Source organism: Nymphaea colorata, chromosome 4 (assembly GCF_008831285.2).
Source record: "Nymphaea colorata isolate Beijing-Zhang1983 chromosome 4, ASM883128v2, whole genome shotgun sequence".
In the NCBI taxonomy this organism is placed as follows: Eukaryota; Viridiplantae; Streptophyta; class Magnoliopsida; order Nymphaeales; family Nymphaeaceae; genus Nymphaea; species Nymphaea colorata.
Window position 1 is genome coordinate 20,367,096 of NC_045141.1, and position 27,248 is coordinate 20,394,343.

The window sequence follows — 27,248 nt, forward strand, 5'->3', positions numbered from 1 at the left end:
TCCAGAAGTATCATTTCCTTTTCATTCATCCAAACAAAGCCTAAAGGTTTGCTGTTGATTATCTTTATCAAAGCCTCTAAGCATATGTCATGCAAGTACATGCTGCTCCATCCTGGTGTCCGAGATTACGAACTTAGTCCTAATCTCCAACTCTCTGTTCTTTCCACTGGATTGAACAATGATTGACTTTAGTAAGCGAGAGATGCCCAAAGACGGCCTGATGCTATCCCCCTTTCTCCAATCCCCAAGGCCCAAGATTGCTTTTGAATTTGGATGGATTCCAGTAGACCCATCAGCTTGAGTATTCTGTGTTTTACCGTCTCCAATCCAAAACATGCTGCCTACCCAACCAGCTATGCTACATCATTTGGAACAGACAAAGATTGTCTTGAATCACGACAGTTTTATTATGTAAAAGTATGTTATCTAAATCTTCAAATTTGGCATTTTTATAACTGAGATTTACAAAAGTGAAAGGTAATCTTATTTAAGGAAACCTGCTGACGAAGTTCTCTAACTATTACAGCTCTGTAATAATCTTACTAGCAAACAATTTACGTAACCCCACACACACACACACACACACACACACACACACACACACACACAGAGAGAGACAGATCTTGGACAGTAGGTAAGAGATCCTGCGGAAACATAGACAAGGCTTATTGGCAGATGAATAGGCGGCATACAACAAAAAATGAGAACATCTATATCTCCACTCATCGAGACAAAATTTAGGCCCATAGGATGGTTCATTCTTATCCGCTAGAACATACAAAAACTTAACTTGACAGTGCCAACATATTACAGATGTGCCCCTTCATGTGCACGAGAGAGAAAGAGAGAGATCAACCTAGGCTTTCAATAATTTTAGATACAGCAGAATATGTGCCTGAAATAGAGGAAGCAATCCCTACTGTGATAATGAAGGAGCATAAAGAACCCTGCAAGAGCGACGAATATATTCAAATCGATTGAGTAATTAAAAAAGAAAGGAAATATTACGGAAGGTGCATAAACAACCAGTACACATGATCGAACACAATGAGCTATAGCCAACCACCAGAATACACAAAGACACTTCAATGTGCTTTCCATATAGAAAATAAAATTTGTCAATCTGGGTTATGAGCCAAATCTTGACAGCTTTGACCAGCAATTTCATTTAGGTAACTGCATGACATGTCGGATGTGCATCAATCTGGCTCTGATTTCAAACACATTTATATTTTTAATGGTCCTCATCTAGTTTAGGTTGCCCTCCTTTTTCATTCCAACAAAAATTCAGGGAGATGATACAGAAATTCTAGTGGCAGCATATGCATCTCCAGAAAACTGCATTTCGCCTAAACTACTTCTGAAGAATTTGTTATTTTTATCCAGAAGTATAAATGAGTTATATATATATATATACCAATGATCTCAATTAGGACCCAAAAAAAAACATTGGAAAAGCTTCACCGGCCAGCCATACAAAAGATCAAATACCTGTACAAATGTGATCTTTCCCCGAAGGATGCTGAGGAAGCAAGCACAAGGAAGAATCAAGGTCTGTCAAAGTTGAATGCACATTTAGTTTCTGTAAGATAAGTAATGGACAAATAAAATAGTGAAAAGCAATGTCACATACAACAAGCATTGTTAGGAGGGACCCAATCAGTGCCATCACAAGACCTGTTTATAAGATAAATAAAACGTCAGAGCTATCAACTATAGCTTCCATTGGCAACCAAAATTTTAATTGCAAGATGACAGCGGTATTGAAAAGGATTCTCTCATAGAATGACAAAAAATATCAATAAAGAACTATCCAACTGCTATTTGTGAAAGAAAAAATAAAAAACGCTGAATGCTGATAATTTGAAAAATTCTTCAGTGTACAAACACAGCTATACTGGCACCTTCAAAGTGCTGACTGTCTCTGGAAAATATAGAGTATTATCTTTGCAAACAGCTATTCGGTTCAGGAATGTACATGATAATGCTCTGAAATAGTCCCACCATATTCACACAGATTTTTTTCACAAAGAACAGGGGGAAATGGTCCATGTTATTCCCAAAAATGAGACAATAGGAAGCAAACTTTCTGTCACTATATGCAAGCACAAGAGCTAGTAACAGAAGAGTATATTCTAATGTGGTAACAAGTTTCTCTAAAGCAGATTAGGAAATCAAACTCACCAAAAAATGGAACACTCAAAGCCACAACCAAGGTGGAGATGACAAGCACTGTTCTGATGACGATTGCATAGATGTGAGACTTGAGGTGGGTTGAGGGTATCAACTCTTCTAAACTTAGAGCCACTGGAGACAATGTCAATGCAAATGTACTTCTTGTTAAGGAATGCAACCATCAATAAGTGGACAGGTCCAGTAAATTTGAAAGGATGAACTTGATGTATGATACAGTGATGCCAAAGTTGTCAAGAACTATGGCAAAACTAATAGCAATCATGAATTATGCACAAGAGTTGTGGAATCTATGCAATTCTTGCCCACATCCATGCAAGGATGTGAAAGGCCAGGAGCCCAATCCAAGGTGTACCCAGAAAAACGAAGTTATATAGGAGCTGAGAAGGAAGAATAAGGTCTTCTTCCTTTTCCACACTCAGCCTAATCTTTGGAATAATATGATTTATCATTTGCCCCCTCTAATACCCCTTCCAATAGCCACTAGGGGAACAACAATATATCAGCTCTGAGTGTATTTCATGAATTACCAGATAGTAACAGAGTAAGACTATTTCTATTGTAGAGAATTACTAAAAGATGAGATGCAATAAGAGAAATCAGTATGTTGTGTGGTAAATATATAAATGTACATATAAAATACTTACATAAATATATACATTCATGCATGGATTCAGACACAGACACACACAGAGAGAAGAAGAAGAAGAAGAAGAAGAAGAAGAAGAAGAAACTAAAATCATTTCTGCATGCACATGCAGATTTTGGAAAAACAAACTCCATAGTAAATGCTTGGCAAGTCAAAGGGAAATGGCCAAAAAAATGGAAAGAGATAACAAGTTGCAGAAGTGTAATAGTTAATGAAATATGAATTATATTTTATGAGAAAAGAATAATAAAGGATCGATAGATAGAGAAACATCAATCATCAAATTAAAAGGAACGTAAAAGAAGTCAATGAGGCCAGAGATGAACTTCATAAGAGGTTGACGAAGGAATGACACAGAGACTGTCACATGGATACAGATGAATGAGGCAATAACTGGATTTGCTTGGCAGAATGCAGTCATTTTTCAAAATCAGGATATGGGAACACAACACAATTCTCAATGCAAGCTATAAAATATGATTATTATCAAGTTATTATGATAAAAAATAATTAAAAACGAGCTCAAAAGTTAATATAATGTAGTTCAGGACAAATTACAGGAAAAGCCAGGTGAACACAGAATATGAAATCAAGTCTATGGAGACCATCGAAGAATAGATAAAGCCAAATAACACATTTGACGACAGAAGACATTGGCTTGTCTGTATCAACCAAGTATCTTAGCATGTAGGAGAAATGGAGAATCATGTCATGTCGGGAGGGGTTACACATGCTAACTCTCAAGCGGAATTCAAAATTGGAAAGCTTTCTTAAATTAAGCATTATGTTATCCAGAATAAACCATATTCTACATACACATAAAATGTCTTCAGCAAGTATTAAGCTTAAAACAAAAGATCAAGATAAGTTTGTGGATATTTTGTAAATGGGTTCACCACCTGCAAAAGAACCACAATTAAGTCATCCACTTGCTGAAAAGAATAAATTGTTCCAAGACAATGTTTGCAGAAGCAAGAAAAGGTACTACATGTTCCAGCTGCATACCGTTGTCCAAACTGCAATCTTTGAGGCAACAAAATTTTGGGGCATGTTCAGTGTGAACTGTGAGGCTGTTGCATCTCCAGACATGGTGTAACCCATGAAAGCAACTCCAGCATATAAAATTGTACAAATTACAAAGCTGAAATTACAAAATAAATCTTTTAATGTCTCTTTAATGTCTCAGAAAATAGAGAATGCTCAATAACAGAAGAGATACCAGATAATGGTTACTGAGGTGGTCAAGAAAGACAAAAAAAAAAAGACACCTTGTCAGAAGAACCGTTGGGTACTGGCTGGGTTTCTTCATTGAAGAATAAATATTTGGGAAGACAGCATGCCCCGAATAGCAGTATCCAAAAAGTCCAATTGCAACAGGGAAGTTGGTCAGGGAGAGAGCAGTCCCTTTATGTTTGAAACCAGCTTGATCGACCAAACCAACCCAAAATAAACAAAGTGCAACCAGTATTGATGCAATAACTCCTCCAGCTGAATATTAGCAAAATCAGACAAAAGATTTTGCAAACCAATAGCATGAATGTGTTTGCCAAACAAACTCCCATTGCATTTAATATGTAGTCAGTCCATTCTTAATTAAGTGGAAATCACAGAAACAAATATCATATTAAGACAGCAAAAAACCAGAGGCACAGCAGGTATCATTTTTCTTTGTGAATTCATGTCCTGATCAACATTATACTACAACCAGAGAAAAGATAATGCTTGGTAGACAGTAAAGGTACAGAATTGGTTTCCCTTTATTTAAGCAGTGGAGCCCATCTTGCTGGACAAAACAGTGTTTTCATCAGCTGGCAATGGTGGAGCCACATATGAGCCAGAGGGGCCACAGATATATGACAATGGCTATTTTTCTTCCATTCAGCTAAAATGGTTACATATCTATACACACCACACCCCCCCCCCTCCCCCAACCCCCAACCACAAAAAAAAAAAAACCTGTAAATTTATAGTATTACCACTAAGTGACTGGGTTAATGCAATGCATTCCAAGCCAAAAACAAGTCCTGATAGCCCAAACAAACAAACTCTTCATGACATGAGTTCTTAATGTGTAAACTTAAAGTCGTTGGAAAGAGTAATGAGGGAAAGAAAATTCTAACAGATACATATGTCTATGTTATGTTGGACTGACGAGGTACAGCACCACACACTGAGTATTCTTCATCAATGCTCTCAGAATAGGCCTGAATGAATCGAATCAGTTGAATCGGTGGGAACTGATTCAATTCAGTGGGCAATTTAAGGGTGTCATCTGTCAGCTTTTGACACATTTTAAATATTTTAAGATTTTTGTACGGTTAATTTTGATATATTTTCTTTGTTTGTTTTGTTCAAAAATTTGTAACATTTTTAGCTGATTCACAACTGAATCAGCTGAATCAGTGAATCAGTTGATTAACAAAATCAGCGGACCTGCCAATTGATCCAGTAACTAATTTTTGCAATACTGCTCCTCATTGTTACCCCACTATTCTAGACCATCAATAGAAAGTCTTTTCAGGTATGTCTCATGGGTGTGAGTATGGGCATGGACACAAGTGAGCCTGCGGACATAGGTGTGGACAATTCCAAAAAAAAATGAGTACAGACACAGCTATATTATGTGTGTGTGTGTGTGTGTGGATACAGAAGTATCCACATCTGTGTCCAGCCATATTGACACAAATCTGGCACCCATTTTGTCATGTCCGTGTGACAAAGATTTTTCAGTCAGTCAATGCTGGTGTGGTGTTTCAAGAATATGTTCACACGCTAAGGGGAAAAATTCGAAACATTCACGAGATGCAAGTAACTCATTTTTTGCCAAAAATAAAAGTTTGAAATGCAAGGGTGGTATATGCTATAAAAGGAACCCAGAAAGTGGAGGGACTTGTGAAAAGTTTGCAAGGATGGGTGCAGCACTTTTGGACGATGGACAAGAATCAAGCATACTTTTGAAACAAGCACGGATAAACACATGCATAATTTGGCCTGTCATCAAAGTGATATAAGCCTTTCTTCAATAAAAAATGACATCAAGCAAAAATTATACCTGAGATGTAGCTCAGTAAGCTTAGATCGCGAAGCCAAACAGTGGGAAGGACAGCAAGGCAGGTCATGATAGCGAACAGGTGGTGGGGATCAAGTTCAAAGCCACCTAGACTTAGATGTGCATTGGGAAAGAGTGAAGTCAAGTTATCACTCTCAAGAATTATATATTCAACACAACAAGCCTGTTTCAACAAAGCCAACAAAACCAGCATTAAAAGGCAGCGATACAGTGGGAACAAAGAACTAGGTGGCATCATATTGGCATGAACAAATCCTTGGCATGTAGACGCAGTTCAGATCATGTGAGAAAATTCCCTCACTGAACTTACATCACACAAACATTTGACTCATGAATGAAAGTGTGTGAGATCAGATCACAAGCAGGATATCAGAATCAAGAGAAAAGAAAAAGGTATAATTTGAGTGCCGAACAATTTGAATCCTCTTTCTTTACTTTTCATGATATGGTAATTCAATATTTCAACCTAATTTGCAAACAGAAGAACTCAGATATGTAAAAATAACTTTAGAAGTCCATAAGACAAGAAATGGGTAGGCATATGAAACTGTGAAGAGAGAGTCACACTTACGTACAATTCCGTGTATAAAATTATCTGCATAAAAAAAAAGAGAGAGAGAATCTATTAGCTTACATATCAATGACAAGTTGCACAAAACAAAAGTTTGTAGGAAACAAGTAACATATTTTGACATACTGCTTATGTTAGAGAATGCCACAACACCGAAAAAAAACTTGAAAAAAGAAGAATTAGATGTCCCCATTGCAATGGATGCACTAGCACTAGCAGTACGGCATAAAAGATTCTGTAACATTACAAAATGAGCTGCAGTAGGTCATGCGGGCAAAAATAGCACGTATGACATGGAAGGTGAGATGAATGCTCAGCATTCATGAAAGGAAGACTAACAGTTTGCTTCGAATTTTAGAGTTAAATAAGAACCAAAAGATTTAAGAGACTTTGAATCTCACCTTTGAACTACTGTCCTACCTTCTGGTACGTATAATCTACAAAAGCAGCATTCCTAGAAAGGAAGAAGCTAAGCACCAAGGAATCACATTCTTATTTTTGAATACCATATATTAGAGCAATGTACATGGTGAATTTTTTTGGTACAAAATGGTCTTGTACAAGTATTAGGTCCACTAGGTAAAGACCAACATGAGATGATTTTCTGAAGTAGAATGAGCAAACAGCATGTGTATATGCATGTTCCGTGTACTAGACGGAGGGGAGAGACAGCGACAGTATGAAAAAGGTTCCATGACTTGACTTGATGTTTAGCAACTCTAAACTAGTGTCCTTATGTACCAATTAGTGTCATTGGCATCACTGAGTATTTCTGTAGCTGTCCATAAACATGCTTCATCTGCCAACACATATTAGAAGTGTTCAATTGTTTAATAGTGTTCTGCACAGTTGTTTGAAATATTCTGCATAATAAAGGAAAATGCAATTTCCCTACCAGCAAGACCAGTTGAAGCTGCTGAGATTAATACGCAATCTTAAAATTTGTACTTTTCATAAGAATAATAAGAAACTCACGGATATAGCAAGACGACCAAAGGTGCCAAATGCAGCCTGTCCAATATCAGGGTAAGTTTCGAGCCCAGGTTCACTGTCCAAGCAGTGGCGGAGAAGGATCCCCGTATAATAAGAAAGAATGCCAAAGGTAAGCAACACTAGGAGTCCAAGCCACCCTGCTTCCTTAACTGCATATGGGGTAGAAAGTATTCCTACTCCACAGAGAACATTTATCCCTAAACAAGAATAGTAAAGAAAGGCATGTCAGTTTGTATCAGGAGTAACTATTCACTGGCCATCACAACATCTAAAGAATAGGTGCATGCACCTCATGCAATGTTAGTTTCACACATTTTGTTGGCACCTCAACAGGAAATATGCATGTGAGGAAACTCACCTTTCCTCATAATCATTTTTTTTTCCTCCAAAACTCCATTCACTCGTAATTGGATTTCACAAAAAAATTAAGGGCTTTCTAATATCCATATTTTCAAGGACAGAAAAAACAGAAATTTTGAAAATCAAGTTTTGGCAGTCAAAACATAGAACACTAATTTGAATAATTTGGTTCTTTCACGAATCAGTATAATCCATCAATGACTTTTGGGATTGGTGAGTGGCTGTGCTTCAAAAGATTACTGAAAAGAGAACTAAAATGAAAAGTACCATTGATCACTGACTGTCCATAAGAGCAATCACGACCAACTGGCATCTCATGTGATGTCCATGCTTCATCTTTTTCATGTATTGCCTTCTTTGATGAAAGCCATGTAGATTCTGCAGGTATGGAAGCATGAGAATCCTGCTCTTGCTGCTGTTCAGACCTTGTTGGTAGTAATGGCTTAACCAGCGAAACAAGTATCTCAGGAGTATGCATTCTTTGAAGTGAACTTGTTAAATAAGAGCTGCTCAAGCGGGACAAATTTGGAGTGCCCAGAAACCCGATATTTGGGGAAGCTACAGTAGTGTACATATCAATGGATTGCCTGCATACAAACAATACTACTTTCACTTTACCAATAGATTTGAATTTAGACAAAACAGATGACAAGCTAACGGTTTAATCTAACTGCAGAAGAGAGAACATCAGTTTAAGCATGTATCCATGAAGCTTCAGCCTTTTGTCCAAGCCCGTAAAACAGAAGAACCTTTTGGCCCAAGAACAAGAGCTCTAACACCATGATAGTCGACAGTTACAGCCAAAAATATGACATGCAAAAGAAAATCACTTCACATAATATCTCAAACTACAAAACATTATACCTGTAACTTTGTGGCCATGATGTGGTATACGAATTCGGCCGTGTACGCTGAGGGCTGTCAGGTGGAGAAGAATCTGAAGAATCCGATTCATCTTCCTCTCTTCTTTGATCCTTGTCAGCTGCACTTTCATCATCCTCGCTCTCAATGTAAAGCCTCTGCTCGGAACTCAACTTCTTCATGTTTTACCCCAATAAATGTTTTGTCGATGTGTTGAAAAAGGTAATTGTTATAAATAGCCAAATCTTCAAGTGGGAATGGCAGTTCTGAGCAGCGGAGTTGCCCTCCACTAACTGTTAGGCAAAGATACACAGCCTGCTTGGAGATAAAAGAATCACATATCCTTCAGCTATCAATATGCCAAAATCAAAAGCCGTAGACAGTGAGTTAAGATGAAGGAAGACTATTAACAATAAAGTATGAAAAAACCATTAACAAATATGGCAAGCAATACAAAAGTCTAACATGCACCGTCAGGGCACTAACCAAAAGCTGAAAATGCAAACGGACTCACAATGGTTTAAACTCTCACATTGGGCACAGCAACACGAACCAGACATAGGATATCACGAAAAGACTCTTAAGGACAGGATGTCTCCGGTTTCAATGACTCAGATATCTAATTACGGACGAAACTCTTCAAATGAACAACATCCAAGTGACCACGAAAAACTTTGCATAAAATTGGCCAGGAAGTATACCTGAAGTGGCAATTCACACATAAAGGCAGGAAAAATCCGCCTTTTTGAACATCAAGAAAGATCATCCAAGAGAAACGAAGAGAAGAAAAGGGGAGTAGAGAAAAGAAAAGAAAGCGAGATTCTTATTCTTAAATTTGGATCATGAAAGGTAAAAAGGAGACACGTCTGCAAGATAACTAGGACCTTCTGCGTGAAAAGAAAAAAAAAAAAACAAATAAATGTAAAACTCAAAGCCACTTCAGTCAATCAAGAAAAGCAGAATCTGCCGATGAAGTTCTGATTTTGCAATTTTACAAAGTTTCAAAACAAAAACATAAGTAAACACAAAAATAAAATTGAACCTAAGAAAAGCTACGAGATCAGGGAAGCGAGTTCGCAATGTTCCAGAACAACTTGAATTTCCACGGCGGAAAAGTGACTGCTATGAATAACGTTCTACAAACAAAGGAGGAGGAGATCATTGCTTTAACGAATATTAAAATCCCCAGAAACTCAAAAAGAGCTCTAGTAGATATTTGAGAGCTAAGACGTAACAAATTCAAAAAAATATCAGATCCAATGTGGAGCAGAAACGTTTGAAGGCTTCGAAAACCAGAGTAAATCGCAAAACACATTCCCGAGATTGAATTTCATAAGAAAAAAAAAATCTTCGGAACCAGAATTAATTTCGAGAAAATCTGAATCAGCTAGAAAAAAGCAATACTCTGTGTGTGTGTGTGTGTGAGAGAGAGAGAGGGAGAGAGCTTCGATCTCCGCTTCTAACAAAGGAGGACGTGTATCTAAAAGCATGCTTAGCATCATTCGGACTAACTAAATCCAGATTGCTTCTGCAAAGCACGCTCAGCGGAAGAGAAGGAAAAAAGAACAGATACTTCAGATCCATAGCAAAACAACTTACCGGGGCGAAGAAATCCGCACCTCAACCCAATCTCTAACTCCGACGCTCGTTTTTGCGAAATGTGACAACAAATTCTCACAGAAAACTAACAGAGAAAACAAGCACCAGAGACTGGACAGCGAGCTCTTTCTTTTCCTTCCTATATCTTCACTGCCTCGCTCCTTAGCTTGCCACAAAAGATGAAGAGCTCCGGATGAAGAAAGAAAGCGATATGAAGAAGAAGAAGAGAGGAGGAGGAAGAGGAGTATAAATAGAGAAGAAGAAGATGAAGAAGAAGAAGAGGAAGAGCGTTCTTGCTGGCTCAAGGCTGAGTCACGCAGAAGTGAGTGGAATGCGGGAGCTTCAGGCCGCCTCCGACGTCATCCTCTTATTTATTGACAAGCATACAGAAGCAATCAATTGGTCGTCTCGGCTCTCCCGGGGTGGGGGACGCCCCCGAAGGTACCACATCACAAATCGACGGGACGGACGAAGGCCCACAACGAAGATTAAAAAGAAAAAAAAAAACTATCCAAATAATAGACGGAGGAAGGGGGAAACTGAAATAATGAATATAATAGAAGGCGAGAGGGATAGGACGTGGGACATACGCCGTCGAAGTACTTTCTCCTCTTGTCTTCGTCCCCGCTACCAGTCTACTGCAACCCTCCTTCACCGCACAGAGAGAAATGGAAAGCAATAAGATATTCAGATTCAAACCTTTCCACCTTTTCCTCGAATCTCTTCTCCTCCGCGAGAGAGGACTCGCTTCTTCCAAAATGAACAAGTCTCTCTCTCCGTCTCACCCTCCCTCCAAGTAAGGAAAGCCAAAGCTCGAAAGGAAGGAGATAGCCTTCGCCGGAAGGCCTGGGTTGTGAGAAGCAATCGTCTTCGTCATCTCCCGCCATGCTCTCCATCATTTCTACGGTTTGACAGGTTTCCCGCTCGACGTCCTCGCCTTTTCTCTCTCTCCCTTTGACTCCTTCGTTCAGACAACCTCCGGGCCGCGAGCTGAAACTCGGACGTGGTCTTCGGCGTGTTGATCTGAACTGCGAACCGGGTCCGACCTAGCAAAACCAAGATCCAGTCCAGATGCATATTTGGATCAAGTAGGGCGAACAAATTATGTGTCCAACCAAACGTTCATATCTTCTTTCTTGTTATTACTACCAGATTCTTTGCCTTTTCTGCTTATTGTATGGTTCGTATACTATTTGATGGAGATTCATTTTCATGTTTCGTATTGTTTTTTTGCGTTCATTTTTGCTTCGGATTTCGCGTTCTAGGTCCATTTCATATCTTGGTAGTTGCTTCCAACATCGCTGTCCGGGTATCCAGTTGGTATCTTTATATCTACATGGCTTTGATATGAGGTCGACAAAGCAACCTATTTCAATATGTCATAAGTCCTCGCGTCTTCTCGATACATCAAAATATTCTCCAGATAATGTTCATACGTCCTTTTGTAAAGAGTTGAATGTCACGTTCTTGGGACATCGAAACTTCAAATTTAGTGCACAAGTAGGACAATGTCATGTTACGCTCATTCCAGGCTTCCGTATTGCCCAATTTGAGACCATGCCCATTTTTATATTTCATAATTAATTAATAAATTAAATGTATTAATATTTTAAAATTCTTGAATTTCCAATTATTATTTAAGCCCATAAATGGATTCACATGTGACCTTTAATTTAGAGAGAGAGAGATAGAGACCTTATTGTTCCTAAACAGCAAACCTACAAAAACTCACATGGGCTGCCATCACACAGTCTTGTAGTTAGTTGTTTTCTATATTTCACCTGCAACGGTAGAACGATATTACAATACTTAATGAAATATACCAATGTTCTTGTAAGCATGTAAAAGATTTCAAATACACCAATGTTGCCAAATGATTGGAGATTAGAAATTCACAACATATGTTGCAACAATGGTTTATGTTTGTGTTTTTCATTAATAGTTTAAAGTGCTTTCAAACAACAGATTTTTAATTTTTAGCCATTTAATAACATACATCTAGAAGATTTAAATTATATGGCAAATACAATTTTAGAAAACCCTGATTGTTGTTTCCATATCTTCTTCTTCTTCTTGTGTGTTTGATTGAATCATAAAAGAATAAATGAAAAAGTAAGAATTGCCAAAAACGGCTTGACAAAATACCCAAATAATTGCTAACCGAAGGCCAAAACTTTGTTTGAATGTTTATTCAAATCAAAGAATTTAGCAATAATGATCACATTTACTTGAATGGAGAAGATACATGAGTGGCCCACACCAGCGTACCAAAAACTTCCACGTAAAAGGACTTAAAATTTATATGGAGTGCTCAAATCAAACCGACTAGAGCGCCGTTCAACCAAAAAATCCTGGCTCTGCCACCGACTTACGTGCTTACATATGCCGGAAAGCATGTTGCAAGAGATTTTTCTTCTTGACGTCCGACTCGGAGTATTTAATTAAGCCATTAAAGTGAACGGTCCATATGTAATCCCACATTGGATTTAAAACTGAATCCAACAAGCTAGATTCTAAAAGAAAACTCAAATCTGATTAATTATTAACAGGATTCTGATTCCGTATGCAAAAGAAAAGTCCCTTGCCCTAATCTTGCTCTTAAAGGCGAAACAAGCAGTTGTTGGCAAGCAGTTGTCATTTACCTAAAAAGCATTTAAAGATTGCCAAGTACCCCAATAATTGAACATTACCCAAATGCGGCTGCCCAATATTCTGGATTCATATCTTTCAATCCCATTTAATGGGGCGGCTTGATGCGAGGAAATAGCCAATGCGAGCAATTAATTATGTAAGGATATTTCTTTCAATTGTCGGTAACATACAACTTGTGCTTACATTAAGTTGTCGATATCAGAATCGGAGATGAATCATTTTATACAATGACATAGGGAAGTGGGACACCTCAACCATATTAAATGCGGCCACAGGCATAATCATTGTATGAAAAATGCGTTTGCTTTAATAATGGCTTTAATTGCATGACAATGCATTAAGTTATCCATAGGTGATTGCATATGACTTGACAAGTCTTGGTATTTTTCGTTTGATTTTCATAAGCATTAATTTAGTGAAGGAGCATTAGGTACAAAATTTTAAACTTTTAAGGGGGGACATCAATATATAATTTAAATGAGAAAAATAGTCCTGAAACATCAATATGACAATGAAAACTTTTTGGGTATGTGCGGACAATTGCTCACACTCAGCTCGCACCTGCCTCCACCCCTGGCATTAACCCAGTGCAGCCCTGAAGCCTAAGGGCAAAGAGGAGAATGAACTTTAAGGGTCGTTCGGCCATGGGAACATTAAGATATTGTTTCGTGTATATGACTTAAAAATTGGAGCACATATATGTAACATTTTTCTATTAATCTATCTCAATCTTTAGGACAGATACATAGAACGGTATGTTACTAATTGTATTCCCCTTAGCTCCTCAGCAAACTATAACTTGGTAATCATAATTGTGTTATAGGTAAAACTAGGGTTAGTCTTATACCTAGCCAAATATTGAAGTATTCAACTCTTCTAATCTAATACCCCATGGTTTGAAATCCACCGTCCGAGCCCAGTGCACAAAATGAATAGCTTCTAACAAAGAAAATACAAAAAGATAGAGATTTTGATAGAGATTTTGTTTTCTTTGCAGTTTTTTTTTTCGTAGACTGGGAAAGGGATGGACCGAGATAAGGTTAGCCAATAAGTTATCGCTAGAAACATGTGGGTGCTGGTCCCATCGCTTATCTCTAATCACAAACTACTTATATTCATAATCATATGATAAGGAACAAGGGCGAAGCCAAGGTAGGGCTCGCATGGACCCTGACTCCACCTCATTTTTTTTATGTAAAAATTTTGAAAAATGATATTTCCACTCTATTCAAAATTTAGAAACTTTAATTCTGCCCATCTAACAAAAAATTTCTAGCTCCGCCCCTAGTAAGAAGATTTTATAAAAAAATATATATAAGATTAACTCTTATGATAAATGAAAAATGTTGGGTGGAAAGAATTATATGAGGGGGGGCAACTGATGTAGGACATGATTATTATGAGTCAGCACCTTCAAGTCCAAGACGAGGCCATTCCATCTCCCTTGTATGTCAAAATAAGCCAGCGCACATATCCAGAGCAGAGGCGTTCGGCCAAGGGTGGCGGGTCCCAACTCAGTTGGATTTGCCATGGAGCCTGAGCTCAACGGACCTCGATAGACCATGCTAGGCCCACTTCCTGCTAATGACGACTCGGCATCTCGATGTCGTGTTCTATATGAAAATTACATGCTACCAACCCACTCTGTATGTGAGAGAGAGGGCGGCATTTGACAACTGAACTTTCAGATTTTATAACAAATGAAGCACACAAATATGATTTTCAAAAAATTCGACAATCCCTATATGCAAATAGGACTGCATAAGCTAATCTCATACATATTTTTCAAGAACTATGTTTCTTGGGGTTATCAACATGATATTGATGTTACCTGACTTGAAATTTATAAAGGGAAAATACCATTTTAGGCATGAAGATGGGGGCAGATTAGCTTGAGAGATTGCTTGGTCAGGTGCATTCCAATGTAAGGGTCCACCTTATATGTATTTATTCAGATTATGCATGTTTGTCACATGTATGCCAGGCTAGGGGCCCGGCTTGTGAGTATATGCTTCAAATTGAAGGCCATCACAATCTTTGTGGTCAAGGTATCTCGTAAATTTTGAATTCGAAATATTCAAAGTTACATATGCATATATCGTGTCCCATTTACGCCTTAACGCACCCTAAAGAACAAAATGATGCGATGAATAATAACGGAAAAATGACCATCATATATATATATATATATATATATTTATTGAATTGTGACTTTAGCTTTTTAGAGTCACCTAGTCATTTAATCAAGACCATTTGATCTACCACGATGGATGGTTAATAAAAAAAATACACAGAAAAAGGTGATGGACATTTATATCATCTAAGTTCTCACATTTTTCTTTATATTTTTCTTTCAACTATCCATCTACATTAAATGGCCTTGGTTAAATGATTGGGTAGCTCTTGATAACCTGAGTCACCATTCTATATATTTATTTATTTATTTATTTATATATTTATATATTTATTTATATATTTATTAAAACTAAGTAAACAATGGTAGGTGAGATGCCTCACGAGGGTTGGTGCACCAGCTTGATCCAGTAAGTGGTAGGTGGTTAGCCACTAGTTCTAGTGGTGTGAGTGAGCCAGTATACTAGCTGACATGTAATGGGTCCCTAGAGTGCTAATACAGCCTTATACCTTAAAGCCAAAGGAAGGGAATGAGGGCTTGTGCTCTCACTTAAACAGAGGCGCACACCTTCCACTCGCTAGAAACAAGTAGCGAGATTTGGAAATTAGTTCAATCTTCTCATATCCCAAAAAAAATTGGTAATTGTTCGAGACTTGATGGAATAATCTTGTTTGAGTTGGCATTAAATATTGAATTTGTGCATGAAAGACATCTATCATATCCGGTTTTTGTGGGCCAATAATATCAAAATGTTTAGTAGAAAGATGAGGATAAGTTGAAGGGAAAATATGAAATGAGTTTGTGGGGTTTCCCACATTTGGAGTTGGAGCGCAAATATATAATGGAGGATGGAGAAGGGAAGGGGCCCCCATGTGTAGCCTCTCAAACCCACACCGTATATGTACGGACATAATACAGGGAGGCCCCAACCCTTGTGAGTTTCCCTTCATCCTTATCCATCGGGAATTACATTTTTACTGCGCTTTAAGTCCACAAAATACATACATGGGCTCGTCTTCTAGCGTAATTTGAACATGTGCCTGGTATTTTCTTATTTTCTTATACAAGTTCAAAACTTTTTCTTGTCGACAGTTTATGGGTCATGAGACCATCGGAATTGCATGGCATCACAACATTTAAAGGATTGAACCTTTTGAAAATGTTAGAACCAAAGTAAGACAAATTTTAAGAACCAAATGAATTGGAATAGCATCTCCAACATGTGTATATTTTGTCCGTGTTTGACTGCCATTATCCTCGTGACATGAGATCCATGGGTTTAAGAACAGATTTTAGAACAACACTTTCTTCAAAGTAAAAAGGTAAAATGAGGATCTCAAGTGTGAATCTTAAGCTTGATTTAAAATCCTTAGTTTGATGAACCATGACTCTTACTAAAGACATGATCAACACAAACATGTCACATCAGATCCATGGATCTCAAATCCAAAGTAATGAAACACTCCTTTAAAGTTATAAACAACCCAAAAGTGGGTAGAGTACGTTACATGGAAGCATCACGTGGTCAGACTTGATCGTACAGAACTTACTGGACCCACTGGGCGGACCTTGGACCCACTTACGCAACCTTTTATAGCACCCACCAATGATATTTGCATCCTTGGAATTAATTTCTTGGTGCTCGCGAGAATCATTGTCGGTCATTCGACCATGCTCATTCAAATGATTTCAAGCACAACAAAAAGTAATTTGGTGAAGTCCAAGACAAAATTGGGGTGAAGAATATCCAGATTTTCAGTTTTATGACCAATTTTAGGCATCTCATCAGTTTTGATCAACACATCAACTACCATTTCTTTTTCCTAAGATTTTACAAATTAGAACGTTTCGCATTCAAGCAAATGAGTAGATCTAGAAGCAAACGAAAAGAAGACGACCTTTAGCCAACAATCGAATGTAATATTTCATCTAAATATAAAAATCCTTAAAAAGCCACTATGTTTGTCCGATACAAAAACCACACTGAAGCCATTTCTTTACTTAATATCTTAACTAACAGATATGCTTAAATTATCTAAGAAACGAAAAACTCCTAAAATTTCAACCCATGTATCAACTAACATCATCTCTCTCTCTCTCTCTCTCTCTCTATATATATATATATATATATATATATATATATATATATATATATATATATATATAAAAGGACAGACTCACATGACAGCACATGGCAGGACATCCGGACTGCTCATATGTCAGTTTAATGGATGTACATGAATGTGACGTGGAAAAAAAAGGCCGTCGACTGTTTCATCAAAAATAGCTGCTATATATATATCTATTTATCTGTTTGATCAAAAATAGCAGTCATATATATATATATAAAGAGAGAGAGGGAGAGAGAGAGAGAGAGGGAGGATAGGAACCATCGGCCATTGAACTGGTGGGGCTCCATTATTGATCTATGATTAAGAGCGAATCATGTGAGTAGCACGCCCAAAGTTATCATTTGGGGCCCCAAAAATTGAGATAAGCTGCTCATAGGGTCCCTTCCTATTTCGGCTGCCGAAGCGATTCATTTTTGTACGCCAAAGAGTTTCGCGTATAATAGCTGTACAAGTGTAGAACGTCAATTTTGTTATTGTGTCTTGAAACATGTTTTTATTTTTCTCTTAAAAAGTGAAGTGGAATTGGGTTCACTTCATGACCCTATGATTTAACTGTAAAATCACATAATACATGAAATGACCTATGGGACTCAAGGATCTTTTATGGCTGTTTTGACATATTTTAGCTCTCATCACACATTGTTATTGTCTCATGAATGTGTCTCAAAAAATAGGATAGATCTATAAAATGCATTGTTACAATGCTTGTCGAACATGTCTCATTTTTCAGACTACATTCACGGGACGATAACAATGTGTTACTGTTGCCGAACGACCTTTCAATGTATTTAACTTGCTTGCATCTTTCCTTTACTTGGCAGGCTGTGCGAGACAAAACAGGAGATATGGTTTTTCAGCATCGCCAGAAGGTTGGTACCCATCATGTAGGCTGTCTAGTTTCATTGTATCCTGAGCATTTGTATGTCCAGATTCAATGTATGAACTAGGCATGCCCAAGGTGGGATCCACAAAGTTCGTATTGGCTGTCGGGAAGTGACTCTTTAGGCAAACACCAAATTTTGTCATCCCCCATCAACACGTAATGGTTATCTTCCTTTGCTTGGAAAAATCATGGTTGTTTCTTTAAAAAAAAAAAAAAAAAAAATCTTCTTTGGTTAATTGCACCGGGTATCGCACCTCGTTCGGAGACTAAGTGGCTAACTCAAACCAACGTCGTCACACCAAAGTGAAATTACAAGCAGCAAATACCAAGTGGGAGTAGTGATCCACATTTCCCTTTGTGTACTCCCTAAACTAGTAGCAATTTAGAAACGTATGCTTTTTCCCTTAGTCACGTTCTTATCATACTGCCAAAAGTTGAGATCCTTTCCATTTTTTATATGTAAGGTTTAATCATCTTTTTCCTAAGTCACTAATAGAGGTGCAGATACTGCTTCTTTGCAACAAAAGTGAGCCTGAACCTGAAGAATATTTTGCACCCTAAAAGAAAAAATGTAAAAACAAAAATGAACGTCCAGTCACTTCTATAAGAACATTTAGCAGGGCAATTTGCTTGTAAGGTAGGCAGAAATCCGAAACCAAACTGGACTGTCTTAACTAAAACATGCTACACACGTCGAGATCGACTCTGGGAGGAGCTTATTAAATCAAGTGTGTAACTAATCTCTACGTAAAGTCAGATCTCATGTACACAATATAGAGCGCAGGATACGCTTATCGGAAAGGCTTGTTTGAACCTCGCTTACCTTCCCGTCCACAGATGCCAATTGAACTAAGGAACAAAAAATTTGAAGGTTAATGACATCTGTATCTTTTCAGCATTATCGTCTCAGTTAGGAGATGATCTTTTGGATCCTTTGGTGGTCAAACGAACCATGAAATCTCTCAGGTTGAGAGAAAAAAAGTTCAAATCCCTTCCGTGAAAAATCTTGAATGCTTGGGATTGCATGAACTTCTCCGTGGGTCGTGATTTAATGAGAGAAGCTAGAAAAGGACGGGGCACTAAATTTAAGGTTCCAACCATGCCCGCACTCAAACGCGAGATAGGAGGCACCGCGAACAGCCCTCACTACCCTTTCTTTTCATTCCAACCACATCATTCACAACTGAAGAAATAGACAGTCGTATCTTAACACACTATAAGTATCATTCAACAATCCGATTAACACAGAGATGTCACTCTGACACATTACACGCACAAAAAAGCGGTCCTTAGCAGATCGCACCAGTAATATCTGCACAAATCTACAAGCATATCATAGATATCATAAATGTCTAACAAGTCCGGTTTATCTTATCGGTCGTTCATGGTAGAGACGACAGGTAGCACATCAAGGACATAAGCAAGCCATAGGCAAAGAACAGGCAGTAGATCATCAGCTGTCAGATGTTGAAGAACCATCACCAGAAGACTGACTCTCATCACGGAGCCTCTTCATTTCATAAGCCCACTCTAAGCCAGGACAGTAGTGCAGAGGAGGATTGAATCTCATGTCATTGATGTCGGGTGGCAGGAAAGCTCCATTTTCAATCAGAAATTCTACTGCCGCCTTCTTTCTAGCCTTCGCTGCATTGTGTAGAGGAGTCCCTGGTAGAAATTGAAGGACCATCCACCAATTACTAAGTTTGAAGATTACGTTAACAAATAATGGTAGCAAGCAGTTCCAAATGGCAGATAGGATCACTCATAAATGATAAAATCTATGAGTACTGTTCAATCAAAAGAACAAAACGTTCCTCAACAGTAATTGACAAAGGGAGTCAAATGCATCAATACTTGCACCCTCTATGGAGAATTCTACCGTCCACGTGGAAATATAAATAGCCACTTCTGCACGAATATCTTTACATGTGTGTGAATCATACTTTATGCACACAACCACGACCAATAACTAAAATCTTTTATTCATGGCCTCCCAGACCTCCAGGTGTTGTTATCCTTAAAAAAGCTTCATTGAAGAAATGCACTTGGATTTCACTTTAGACTCATGAATACTTAATCTATTGCTTATTTGACATTAAACTAATGGTTTAGACATTGCTGCTGAAGAACTGGCAGCTTACCTGTCCACAAAAAATCGAGAATACGGAACATCCACAAACTTACGGAGGTATAAATAGAACAGATTCATTAACTGACAAATTTTTAGCCCTATTTAGAGCAACCTGTTATGAAATTTGAAATTAAAATTTCAATTCAGATTTAAAAATGTGGTTAACAACCAATTTTCAGAAGAAAAATATATTAACATGCACTAATTTTTAGTGCGACGTTAAATGTACAGCAACACAAGCCTACAGACATGTCTGCATGGTCCACATTCATGGCACATCTGTACATTTGACAGCATTCCTTGCGCGAAAAATGAAGATTAATGGCCTAATTACAGATTTCACCAAATTTTAAATCATAAAAAGATCATTCATGAACGAAAAAAAGGCATATATAAAGGCCTACAACCATGGTCATCCATGACCCATATTCTCGATCTACCCTCTTTAGTTCGCGCTACAGTTTCCTATCACCTAGCAGAATGGCAAGTGTAGCTTAATTTCTAGTTTAAACACAACTAACAAACTACCATAACAAGATTGTTACAAACGCAGAAAATCAAAAACTTGCTTAACAATACAAGTTTAAGTAATTTAAGAGCCATACTAGATAAAGACTTCCAGCTAGTGTCATCCGTACCATTCGATACGGAACCGTATCATGATACAGTACCATCCTATATGACACAGTATCAATACACAATGTTTGTGTATTGATACAGCCCCCATATTGATACGGGCCATACCTTACAATGCGGCGCTTTTTTAAAAGGAGGCCCCACGCCCCTGTTTGCCGAGTTCTCTGTTCAAAGCTCCTCTCCCCTTTTAATTTCAATGTTCCTAAATGCTGTGGGAGGGGGCGTTTTTACCGTTTTAGAGACACAATGAAGCAATGAAACAAAAATTGAAGCAAATGGGAATGAAGATAGGATGAAGATGAAAAAGAGATGACGATATATCATATTGATTGATGACAATTGTCACTTAAAGATAAAAATAATTTCAGTTTTCATTTACAGTGAATAATTACGAATTGGCTTGGATGTGATGCAACAAATTTTAAACTTTATTTTATTAATATGTCATTAACATACTAATAGCTTATGAATGATTAATCGTGAATGTTAATTAATGAGTTTCATACAAAAAAAAACCATTTTTCTTGATTTTTTCTGAAATTTTCTCTATTTATTTTATTTTTCTGATTTTTGTGCATTAAAAAATAATTTTACAATAAGTCCACGATATGTTACAATACATGTATGGGTCAGCATGATCAATACACATTAAGGTAACTTTTCATGGATTGGAAACTTGGAATTGAAAAAATATTTCTGGAAATAAGTTTTTTGGAATAAAGGAATTGGAAAAATCTTTCCGATTCTCATTTGGATGTGTGTGTGATGGCTGAGAAATAAATTTCAAGAAATTTATTTCTTAGTTTGATGAAAAAGAAATATATTTCCAAGTGAAGAAGGCGAGCCAGGGAGGAAGAAGGGAGGCGAAGGAAGAAGGGAGGAAAAAGGGAGGCAGAGGAAGAAGGGAGCGAGGGAGGAAAAAGGGAGGCGAAGGAAGGGAGCGAGGGAGGAAGAAGGGAGGCAGAGGAAGAAAGGAGCGAGGGAGGAAGAAGGGAGCGAGGGAGTAAAAAGGGAGGCACAGGAAGAAGGCGAGCGAGGGAGGAAGAAGGGAGAAAAAGGAAGCGAGGGAGGAAAAAGGGAGTGGGAGGAAGAAGGGAGAAAAAGGGAGCGAGGGAGGAAAAAGGGAGTGGGAGGAAGAAGGGAGTGAGGGAGGAAAAAGGGAGGCACAGGAAGAAGGCGAGCGAGGGAGGAAGAAGGGAGAAAAAGGAAGCGAGGGAGGAAAAAGGGAGTGGGAGGAAGAAGGGAGAAAAAGGGAGCGAGGGAGGAAAAAGGGAGTGGGAGGAAGAAGGGAAAAAAAGGGAGCGAGGGAGGAAGAAGGGAGAAAAAGGAAGCGAGGGAAGAAAAAGGGAGCCGCAGAAAGAAGGGAGAGGCGGAGGAAAAAGGGAGCGAGGGAGGAAGAAGGGAGCGATGGAGGAAAAAGGGAGCGAGGAACAAGGCGAGCGAGGGAGGAAAAAAGGAGGCGGAGGAAGAAGGGAGCGAGGGAGGAAAAAGGGAGCAAGGAAAAAGGGAGCGAGGGAGGAAGAAGGGAGGCGGAGGAAGAAGGAGGGAAGAAGAAGGAAGGCGGAGGAAGAAGGAGAAGGGAGGCGCAGGAAGAAGGGAGGCAATGGAGGAAGAAGAAGGGAGACGCAGGAAGAAGGGAGCGAGGGAGGAAGAAGGGAGGCGGAGGAAGAAAGAGGGAGGAAGAAAGGAGGCAACGGAGGAAGAAGAAGGGAGGCGGAGGAAGAAAGGAAGCAGCGGAGGTAATGGTCCAAAAAAAAAAAACCGGAAAAATTTTTCCGGCTCTCAACAGGAAAAAATTTTCCGAAAATATATTTCCGCGGGGCCAAAAAAAAATTTTCCATGTTTGATAATATGAAAAAATTTTAAAAATTTGAAATAAATTTCCTGTGCTACAGTGAATTTCCAGCCCATCAAATGTTACCTAAGATACGCCTTTTACAACAATTGCTTCCAACATTATCTAAAAGCACAGTCGATCTGAAAAAGGAAGCAGATCATCATAAGCAAAAAACACTCCCAAACCAAGTCAATTTCAGGAATTCATGGAATGCAATACCAACTTGGATTAAGTTTCAAATTTTCCATCATCATCCAAATTAGTGACATTAAGATACTTACAGCCACAAGCACCTTTCGTTCTAGCATCGATATCAGCACCACGTTCAAGTAATTCATCCATCACCTTGAGGTGGCCTCCTTGAGCAGCAAGGTGCAGTGGGGTCAGACCAAGTGATCGGGGCCCCCATGCTGCAATGTTAACGTCAATGCCATCCTCAAGAAGCCGTCTCACCTGAGGAAAAATAAAGCATTACAATGACAACCTTTAAGAGGGCGTTTGGATGACATCCTCATCTAACCCAGCTTTTTGAAAATTTGGTTTTATGAAGACAGAGCTTTTTAATGGGTTTAAAAAACCATTTGTTTGGGTGACACACCCAAAACCTGGTTCTTGAACAACCTGAGGGGGGCCAGGTTTTCCACTCTCTTTTACAAAACCAAGCTTTGTCAAAACCAGGTTTTTCCTCATACCCAGTTTTGCAGACACCAAAACATGCCAAAAACCTGGTCTTGAGGTGTCATCCAAACAGCCATTAAACAATAATGAGATAATTTGTGCATAAACAGTTTCTTTGCAAAGTGCAGACCAGGTTTTTTTCCACCATTCAAGCAACTTAAACAAAATACATGAGGAAAAAATTACATGTTTTTCCTTCCATCTAACCATTACAAAAAAATAATGACAAAACAGAGACTAATATTACATCCAAATCAATGTCATATACCAATAAGAAATAGATTCGTACAGAATCCCGTTTAATAATGAGAAATTGGACCAACTAAGAAAATTAGTGTAAACTTTAAAGACTTTATCCTATAAACGTGAAGAAACAAATAGCACAAATCAACCCAACAAGTTACAAACTCATACATCTCAGTAATAGTGAAGTATAGTCACAAAAACATGATAAGCTCTTCGCCTGAACTCCAAATAAATGCATAGTTGAGAAAGTATTGCCTGCAACCACCAACAGGCAACAGCCACTTATTTGCGCCATTATATGCAACTTAGCTTTACAATGACAGGAAGGCATTATCTATTAAAGGCATGTTCTGGATAAAATTCCTATACCATATTAGAGCATATGGTACTTTTCCTTTTTCCGAGAAAAATAAAAAAACCTTTACGAGGGTAAGATAACAAACAAACACATAAGAGAAGATTTGAGAGGTCACAAGAGATCAGCCAAATGAAAATGGAAGAGAGAAATGTTCTCCAAAGACAAAATTCCCAGCCAATAATATTTGAATATCCTCACTTTGTGCCCATGTGATCAAACACCTCCATAAGTTTGTAATTAGCATGAAGGTTAATTCTACATCATCTCCCTACTTTCTTTGCAGCCAGAATTTTCATGGGGGCAATGTGTCACTCATCACTACATAATACAGCCTACAGTGAACGACTTTAATGCCAAAACAAGAAGTGAAAGAAAATTTGCATTTTAAATTTTCAGTCATTAAATTTACATTTTAAATTTGCAGCAATTTCTTCGGCAAGTTTGAAGTGAACTCATAGACTATGAATATCATCAACTCATCCTGTTTGTATTCCACAAGTTTTTTGAGTCTTTGACATCACGGACTTGCATTCTATTTTTATTGAACAGCCTCATTATCTTTTTCACCTCATGGCTCATACACAGTTGTTGTTCTTTACTTATTCACGCAGTCAAGAATCCTTCATTTTCATGTGTTATTCTATTGACCAACAAAACTAGTTTTTAGCGTTTACCATTTCTGTACCAATTTAATTTAAATTTGCATTTAGAGTCTTAGACATCATCCCTATAATCTGGTTTGTATTTTAACAAGTTATTCATTTCGGATCAAATAATTAGCATTTGGTAATATGCTTCTCACTTAGTTGCTTCCCGAATCATCAAAATTTTTGAAATGATCACTTCCTATTTTTCAAAGCCTTGCGTCTTCAGACTCTTCACATTTTTGTTCCAACATTCGAAACCATGGTTTAGTCAGAAATTTCATTTGCAAGAATGAAAAACCAATGGCTCCAAAGTTCTGGGATTGCCGTCTACTTTCTTTCTGGGATTGCAGTCACTCAGGTAATTACATTAAGTGGTTAAATTGTCTAATGTGACAAAGTTTAACATCAACCTTGATACAACACTCGGACACCAATCTTATAACCGCAAGACAACGTTGTGATACAAATCAGATGCAAAAGCAAAACAGAAAGAACTAGGATGAATCAGACAGCAAAGGCTTTTTCCTTTTTATCAAACAAAGGAACTGTAAAGCAAGCTCAACTTGCAGAATCGAAGAGAAACCCATCAAAAATTCAAATCAACTTGTACGAGAGGAATATTAGAGGAGATCGCAAGAAAGATCTTCGAATCTAACTATACCATATGTATGCTGAAGAACATAGAGCGATAGCCTTTCAACGTTAAAAGAGCAAAGACTTCACAAAGCTTTTCCAGAAACTACTGCACTTCGCGACCGCTGGGAATAAACTATAAAGATAACAAAATAATGAACAACCCAATACCTCCTTCAGATCGCCTTTATGAGCACCAACATGAAGAAGAGTCCAACCTCTATCATCCCTCTCTTCAGGACATATCCGCAACCACCTTCTGGATAAATTGCGCCTCAAAGAAGGCCTGCACTCTTGAGGCATATCTCACGAAAACAAAATCGTTGACAGTTTACCAGAAATTACAACAAGAAGATCACTCCCGGAACACTCAAACCGAAGACACTTTTTCCACAGCCCTTTTTGTCTATATCAGAGAACCTCAACGATTTCAAACACAACCAGAATTCTTAACGTTCCATAAGACCATAAACAACTGTCTCACGAGAAACTAAACCGGGATTTACATGGCAGGCTAGGGTTTGGAAATTAACGAGAGAAGAAGGAATGATTCGCCATGCCGTATGGTGCGAAGGGATTCAAGCCGGGACCAAAGATGCGACGGAGGTTCTGAGACGCGAAGCACGGGAGGAGTTTCAATGGGGAAGTGATAATCATAATGGAGATCTTTGAAAGAATCGAAAAAAGAAACAAGAGGAAGAAGAAGAGAATCCTTAGAAGGAATCAAAAGAGGGAAGAAGATGGAATCATCACACAGATTAGAACGTGTTACCTCGTGAAGGAGGAGGAGAAAGCAGAAGTCGTTGGAGAAGAAACATGAAAAACTGAAACCCTAGAAAGAGATAAGTCACTCTCCAACGCGAAGAAGGATTCCCTGCCACCCGGGAAAAAGCAAAACCGCCGTCCCTGCCCATATATACAACAATCCGTCCAATTGTCTCAGATCCAAATCCGATTAATCCGGATGAGTCCACGTTTTGTCTTCCCCGATAGCCATCGTACTTACCCGCCGGTTCTCGACGTGCTCGAGCGGCAGTTACATGTGTGAAATTTTAAATAACTTAGCTACGATTAGTATTTACTAATTGAATATTTGCATGTAAATATCAAAAACTGTAAATAATATATGCTATTACCGGAGCTTACTAATTGAATATTATGTGAATATATGCGGTAGTTATGTGTGTAAAATTTTTAAATAACTTAGCTACGATTAGTATTTACTAATTGAATATTTGCATGTAAATATCTAAAACTTTAAACAATATAAGCTATTACCAGAGCTTACTAATTGAATATTATGTGAATATATATAAAACTTGTTTCGATACAAAGCAATATGGCTGGATTGGTATAGCAGATCCTTACCCGTTTCGTAGTCAGCTCAGTTTGTATTTAGATGGACACGGATCTCTACCCGTCTCTTAATCTGCTTCAAACCGTATTTAGACTTTAGAGGGAGCACGTAATCAAGGCACAAGGCATGTAAAAACATACTTTCTTGTCGACGTCCAGAGATGTAGGAGACATATATACACACGAATTATATGTTTAAAACTTATTAGTAACATGCAAAAATTGATGTTGCTCCTTGATTTGATAACCAAATGCTTAATACAATTCACCATGCTATTTAAAATAAAAACATAATGTTTTTCAAACATGTATTCTAAAAGCATATGTCCCCAAAACACAATATTCTTCGTAAACGGCCATTTAATAAGAAGAAATTTTGGAAGCAATTACAAAGCGAAAGCCAGGCGTAATTATGAATCAAGCTAGGTTGAATTATTTGTTTTTGACAATAACTGTGTTGGGATTTTTATTCATGGCTATGGGTACTGATTAAAGTTATGTTGTTAATTTTTGTGTTGGCTTCCTGCAAGTTTTCCATATTTAACTAAGTAAATACTAACCATTATAGTTTGCTGCTCAACATTCTTTGGTGAGTGAAAGGAAAATCCAACTATGCAAAGAAAATCTCA

General features: G+C 38.0%; 2 protein-coding genes across 3 annotated transcripts; both read right to left on the reverse strand.

The window, feature by feature from the left end:
- Positions 1–689: 689 nt before the first annotated feature.
- LOC116252635 (amino acid transporter AVT1C-like) lies at positions 690–11,215 on the reverse strand. 2 transcript variants are annotated; one of them, XM_050077375.1, is made up of 13 exons: positions 10,887–11,215; positions 8,701–9,012; positions 8,104–8,423; positions 7,459–7,673; positions 6,484–6,507; positions 5,895–6,075; positions 4,111–4,330; positions 3,848–3,983; positions 3,720–3,741; positions 2,185–2,328; positions 1,634–1,677; positions 1,492–1,554; positions 690–947 (listed from the first exon to the last, which is right to left on the reverse strand). In XM_050077375.1, exons 2-13 carry the CDS (start codon positions 8,877–8,879, stop codon positions 852–854), a joined length of 1,644 nt encoding a protein of 547 aa, XP_049933332.1. In that variant the 5' UTR covers positions 8,880–9,012; positions 10,887–11,215; the 3' UTR covers positions 690–851. The 2 variants fall into 2 exon arrangements, with proteins under 2 accessions (XP_049933332.1, XP_049933331.1); XM_050077374.1 differs by lacking the exon at positions 10,887–11,215 and adding an exon at positions 10,297–10,795.
- Positions 11,216–19,281: 8,066 nt separating this feature from the next.
- Positions 19,282–26,167, reverse strand: LOC116252915 (phytochrome-interacting ankyrin-repeat protein 2). The gene is made up of 3 exons (XM_031627537.2): positions 25,435–26,167; positions 22,983–23,154; positions 19,282–19,762 (listed from the first exon to the last, which is right to left on the reverse strand). Exons 1-3 carry the CDS (start codon positions 25,564–25,566, stop codon positions 19,551–19,553), a joined length of 516 nt encoding a protein of 171 aa, XP_031483397.1. The 5' UTR covers positions 25,567–26,167; the 3' UTR covers positions 19,282–19,550.
- Positions 26,168–27,248: the final 1,081 nt, after the last annotated feature.